The following is a 6,165-nucleotide window of genomic DNA, read 5'->3' on the forward strand; positions in this document are numbered from 1 at the left end:
GTCCAGCCCAACGTTCAGGGTCCAGCCCAACGTTCAGGGTCCAGCCCAACGTTCATCAAACCCACATGCAGTGCAGATCTGACACCAGATCTCTGCAGGTTAGAATTTCAAATCTATACCGTTTGTCCTTGGACCAAAATTGTTACATAAAATTTGATAATTACCTTTCAATATCTGTCTTTTAATCATATTGTGTTTAATTTATCATACAAAAACCTGCTGAAGGCTGATTTATATTTGGAAAAATTTTAAAATGTAATATTTACATAACATTGATGCTTTAAGAAAGTGAATGAAATTATATGAAAACCTATTATGTTAACAGTGAATTTCTGATTGGATCACACTTTGTAATTACTAAGTTTATCCCTGCCTTCATATTGTCATCATATGTAGCACTAAATATAGTTCGGAGGGTTTCTTCTCACTGTAAGCTGGAGGATTTCTGATAATATTGGGAAACTATTTTGTAAATACATATTTTAAATCTTTGTTCTTAATTCTAAATCGTAAAATGTTCAAAATTAATAAAGTAAAACAGAATAAAAGATGCAATGTGTAGTAAGTAAATAAAGGAGTGTTAAACTTTTGAAAGAAGGAAAGAGGAATTATTTATTTTGATGTTGCTAGCCTAGCAGCAAGAAAACATCAGAGGTAAATTTTGTTTCCAAGGGAAAAAAACTTTAAAATGTCCTGTATCATTTTACATCTTTCTTAAATTACATAAATGTTTTCTTTTAATCTGTCTCTCCCCATCTTTCAATCTGTACCTACTGCATCTTTTTCCTCTTTCACTCCAACAGTAACGCATCTTTACCAAACTCAGTCTGAGAAATTCCCCACTCTTACAAAGAACGACAGACTAAATCATTTATACAAATATGTAAGTATGTAACATTATGCTTCACCTTGTCTGTAGCGTAGGCCCAGAGTCCGACAGTGTGGGAGCAGTTGGCAGCTAGCTGTGCCTGATCACAGCAGCCCTCGATCCGGTGCAGAACCTCCAAGCAGCTGAGGAACACCCAGCAGTCCAGCGCCCCGTCTATCACAGACACCTTCACGAGGTCCAGAACAAAAGCGTTTTTAGGAGTGGCTGCGCGGCAAAACAGCGTGTAAAGCCCCGAAGAAGAAACCGGGCTCAGTTTACCTCCAGCAGGCGCAGCTCCTGCACACAGTTGTGGAGCAGCTCTAAGGCTCTCTGCGTGACCTCCCAGGGCCTCTGCAGGAAGATCAGTAAAGTGCATTGGCGAGAGAACAGGTAGCTCCTCAGGTCCAGCAGGCTGGCCTCTCCGCGCTGGATGCTGTCCCTCTTCTCCATGTCGATGGGCCGCCGCAGCAGCAGGCCGCTCCAGTTGCGCACCGGGGCGCAGAACGACCCCAGCCAGTTGGCCGTGTCTGCGGACAAACACAAGCCGGCAGAAAATAAAACGACGCCCCACTTCTGATTGTAAAAGCGAGGAAACAAAAAACACGGACTGGTGGAGACAACTGACCTCCTGCGCCGAAGTTCAGCACGTACTGAGTGAAAAGAGCGTCTAGTTCATCATACTGGACCAAGGCGTCTTCAAACTGCTGCAGCATCTCAAAAACAAAGGCCAGCTCCTCCTAGACAATCACAGGCATGAAAGAGACGTTACTGAACATGTATGACAGAAGAAGAAGAAACAAACTCCATCTTAACAGACAGAAGTAGCTCAATCCACTGGGATACCTGAACCATGAAATATTCACAGAAGCTCCAGCCGGGCTGAGTGCGTTTCTCTCGGAGCGTACGCATGTCGTCTTCAAACCGCCCGAGGTTTTTGGTGAAGGACATGAGGAGGAGAGTGCGCAGCTTCAACAGGAGGGAGTTCCAGGACTCCAGGGACCGGGACGAGTCCTTCAGAGGGTCCGACAGAACCACGCACCTGTTTGAACAGAGAGAATTTGATACGTATGCAGGCCAGCTGGACTTATCCTACTTCTACGACTGAAGAATTGTCAAGAAGGAGAAACAAGTGAGTGCTTCTGCTCTGTCTTTGCGCCAACAATTTAAAGGACGAAACATAAAAAATAAAAAAAAAACACCAAACGTAGTTCTGTGTTGACAGGATAAAAACGGAGGCGGAAGCTCAAAATGTGAGCACAACAAAACAAGGAAGTGGGGGTTGACAACGATGCGCTGCGAGGGAAGTCGATGCGCTACCGTTCCTCGTTTTCGGACTCTTTTCATCTGAGCCGACCCGTTTGAAATGGAGAAGCTTTCCGACCTGTCGTTCTGCTTGTTGCAGAAGTCGCTGCGGATCTTGTCCACGATGGACGAGCGAGGCAGGATGTTGGGCTTGTTCTTCTTCTTGGTGTCGTTGGTTTCCACGACAATGATGACCCAGTCCGCCGAGCTGTGACTCCGCAGCGTGTTCTGCCAGCGCATCATGTCCTCCTTCACGGAGCTCTTGTACGTTTCCGTGTCCTGCACAACAGGCACAGATTTTGTTAGTTGGGCGGTCAGTTGAGGTTCACATGCGCTAATCGGCCGTATCGTTACGACCAACAAAAAGTGACAGGAAAAACACGGATCGATTTGCAGTGATAACTGGCACCGAATAGTTCATATTTTGTTCTTTAGGGTGATGTTGGATTGATTAGATGTGCAATGAGGATTTATCTAAAGTGGGGATGTTATGTATTTTCCAGTATATGTATTTGATTTTGCGCTACATGTCAGGAAGATGCTCATTTCTGCTGCTTGTTAGAAACAACAACTGATATATGGGTAATAATAAGGTCCAAATTAAATTCTGTCTCTCTGAAATGTAGACTATCGCATGAGATCGATAAAAAGTGAATGTTTTAAGCAGAAATGTCTCTGAAAGGTTTGCTCATTTCTAAAACTCAATACTCGGTAGTGACTCCTTTTATATGAATTAATTGATCAAATTTATATTGGGGACAAAAGAAAAGCTTAATGTCTGCATGTAGTTTTAACAAAAAGAGCAGATGAGTTGGAGTAATACGTTTAAAGGATTGTGAAAAATATGTTTTGAGTAGTGTTGTGTGTCTTCTATAGCAACGTCATAGTAATTACATGTTAGCATGAACCATCAGGAAAAACAAATGTGCGCTTCCATTAGGGATTGTGCATTAGAAAAGTTACGCTAATTGGACAGCGGAAGCAGCAAACAATGCTGCTCAGCTAGTTCAGACGGCTTCTCTGAACTAAACCTACTTCTCTGTAAACGACTGATGTAAATGTTGTGACCGGGACTTCCTGCATCTAGTACCGCGACTCGGCCGATGCCTCGGGGCGGCGTTTGCTCTAATTTGCTTGGAAGAGTTGGAGGGGTTGGAAAGGATGATATGAGTCACTTGTTATGTAACCGTCGACGGGGAGGAGGAGGAGAAACTGGAGCCTCGGAGATGGCGCTTTGAAACTGAAACAAGCAAGCTGCAGTCTGCAGAGTGTTGCTAAACGTCTGCGACCAGTTAGTGATGATCACAGTAAGATGTCGTGAAGCACAAAGTTCATTTTGCAACACAATGCATAAAAATGTGTTTGCCTCTTTAAGGCTGTAGGCATGGCAACCTGCAGATGATTTTAATTAATGAGATGTGATTAAACCCGCCTGACTTTCCAGCGACTGGGTCTCGTGTTTTGTGCTGCTCCCCAGACGGATTGGAAGCTGAATTAGTTTGGTTTTAGCGTAGGTGCTCGTGTCACACCGATAAAGAGGTTTCTTATCAAGTTAATTGGTGTAGTTTTGAAGCCTGCGCTGTCGACAGCTCGGTTAGGGACACAAACACACCTGTTCCTATGAGCCCTGGCATGGAGTGAGGTGAAAATGTGCTCCGTCCTGGAGAAAAACAAACGGCAGCAGCAGACGCTCCAAAGCACTGAAAACTAGAACGGTGCAAAAAGAGTCAAATTTTCAGCTTTCTATCTTCTCTAACGGATGGCATTATAAAAAGAGATGTAGACATTTACAGCTGTGACATTAAGTTGTGACATGAAGGTGATTTAAGAGATGTAAAATGTCATGAAAAAGTAAAACACCCTGAGCGGGTTGAAACTGCAAAAATCCTGACTGGTCAGCCTGAATGCAAAGGCACAAAAAAGATCTTTGTGGCGTCTTTCAAAAGTATTCAAACACCTTAAACTTTTTCACATGTTTGTCGCGTTGCAACCACATTTGGTCACATTTTGTGTATTTTACTGGAATTATAAGTGACAGACCAACACAAAACTTTGCATATTTATGCAGTGGAAGGAAATTCATTCATGAGCTTCAATACTTCTTATTAATAAATCGCCCCAAAGTGTGCTCTGTGGTTGTATCTGCAAGACTTCCTGACATGTTTACCTGCTTTGCACATCTAGATTTGAAAATTTTGCCCGTTCTTTGGAAATTTAGCAGAGGTTCTATTAGACTGGATGAAAAGTGTGTCAGAGCTGCATTTCCTTTATAAAACCTTTGTTTGTGTTCTGCTAACGTGAAAGAAAAACACAGTTTTACATTAGCAGTGTTCCCATTAAATAAGAAATGCAAATAAATCACATGTTAAGTTTGTTTACGTGATAAATCATAAAAAAACAACAACATTCGACTCCATCATTCTCCTCTTTTTCTGGCAGTGGTAACATCCGGTTGTTGATCACGACTTGTGTTTCCATTGTGGTTTTACAAAACAATAATTTTGATACACCTGAAAAAGCATCTGCTCCTAGTGCAATAACTTTTTACTTAAAAACGTGATTATTTTTTGTTTTTAAACAAGCGACGTGTTTCCATTAACCCTCCCACTGTCTTAGTGCGACACTCAGACCGTTAGTTTCCAAAACCACACAAACAAACAAAAAAAAAACCCTGTAAAAGCACATGGAGGGTCAGTGTGAGGGGAGGTTTAAGAAAACTGATTTTCATAATTTCAATTTGCGCAATTATTTGGTCAATGGAAACACAGGTAGTGTCTTTGTACAGATTTTCAATTCAGCCTTCGAATGAATGAATATGCGTAAGCTAAACTACTCCACTGTAGCTCTGCTTGTTGGAAGAAGCAGCTCCTGTTTCAAGGCTTTTGCACCCTCTACCCTGTTTTCTACCAGTATTTATTATCTCCATTCATCTTCCCATCAACTCTGGATAGCTATGAACTTTTTCTTAGGATGCCACTGGGCAGTACAATAACAAAAAAATCAATTGCGACATCACAGAATTATGAGGGAGTATAAATACCTTTAAAGGTTCAGTAAAACAAATCAATTTGAAAGGAAAAAGATATAAGAAATTGTATGTTGGATCTCACAATCTTAGCAAAACTACAAGTCTGCCAGTGTTTTATCAAACCAAAATGAGCTGCTGAGACACTCTTTGGCCTCTTTGTTGACTAATTTTGGGAGGTGAACATCGAATTCTTATAAGCTTTAAAGCAAATCGCAGCTGAGGTGCGGGTGTATCCAGCTTAGGTTTATTAGTCCGACACTGCAGGCGTAGCTGTTGTGAAACGTCATGAGTCACAAGCTCCTGACAGCACTTCCTTAACTAAAGCGAACGCTCAGTCAGCAGCAGCAGGTCCCTGCCTCCCTCTGTGTTGTCCTCCACTCTGTGGCCCCTTTGAACGCAAGTGGATCGACTAGCAGCAGAGTTTGAAAACGTGACTTTTTCTATATTGTTTGAGTCACAACTGCTGAAATCATGAACGAGGAAGTTTTCCTGAAAGATGGACTCTAAATTATGTCTCTGCATGTTTTGTATACAGACCGGTCTACGACACATTTTATACAGACAGTTGTTCGAAGCTGGAGCGTAAACAACGTCATTCCTCCCATTCCATTGATAAAGTGCTAAGGACTTTATGAAGACCCAGCAGCTGAGAACTGCTAAAAATAGGCTTTTTATTGTAAGACTGCAAAATAAAAAGTTTAGAACATGACTAACCACAAGTCCTCCTCTGGGTGTGCCATGCTCTCTGCTGGTGTCAAATACTAATTTTATCAACCAATAAAAAACAAACAAAAAAAAACCTGAGAATAAGTTTTTGTTTTTAATATTCAATTACAAAGTTCCAAGTCTAGGAATATGAAAGCAATTACAGCAACTGTTCCTTGAAATAAACAGAGCAGACTTACTGTGTGTGTGTGTGTGTGTGTGTGTGTGTGTGTGTGTGTGTGTGTGTGTGTGTGTGTGTGTG

General features: G+C 41.9%; 1 protein-coding gene across 1 annotated transcript in view; it reads right to left on the minus strand.

Annotated features, from left to right (window-relative positions):
• trappc10 (trafficking protein particle complex subunit 10) overlaps positions 1-6,165 on the minus strand; it is a 27,116-nt gene that overhangs the window by 12,855 nt on the left and 8,096 nt on the right. The window contains exons 4-8 of the mRNA XM_007547242.2: positions 2,250-2,449; positions 1,712-1,907; positions 1,494-1,605; positions 1,148-1,395; positions 909-1,055 (exon numbers count right to left, since the gene is read on the minus strand). Of these exons, the coding sequence (XP_007547304.1) occupies positions 909-1,055; positions 1,148-1,395; positions 1,494-1,605; positions 1,712-1,907; positions 2,250-2,449 (903 nt within the window). The remainder of the gene's footprint in view (positions 1-908; positions 1,056-1,147; positions 1,396-1,493; positions 1,606-1,711; positions 1,908-2,249; positions 2,450-6,165) is intronic.

The sequence above is a fragment of the Poecilia formosa genome, unplaced genomic scaffold (assembly GCF_000485575.1).
Source record: "Poecilia formosa unplaced genomic scaffold, Poecilia_formosa-5.1.2 Scaffold19, whole genome shotgun sequence".
NCBI lineage: Eukaryota > Metazoa > Chordata > Actinopteri > Cyprinodontiformes > Poeciliidae > Poecilia > Poecilia formosa.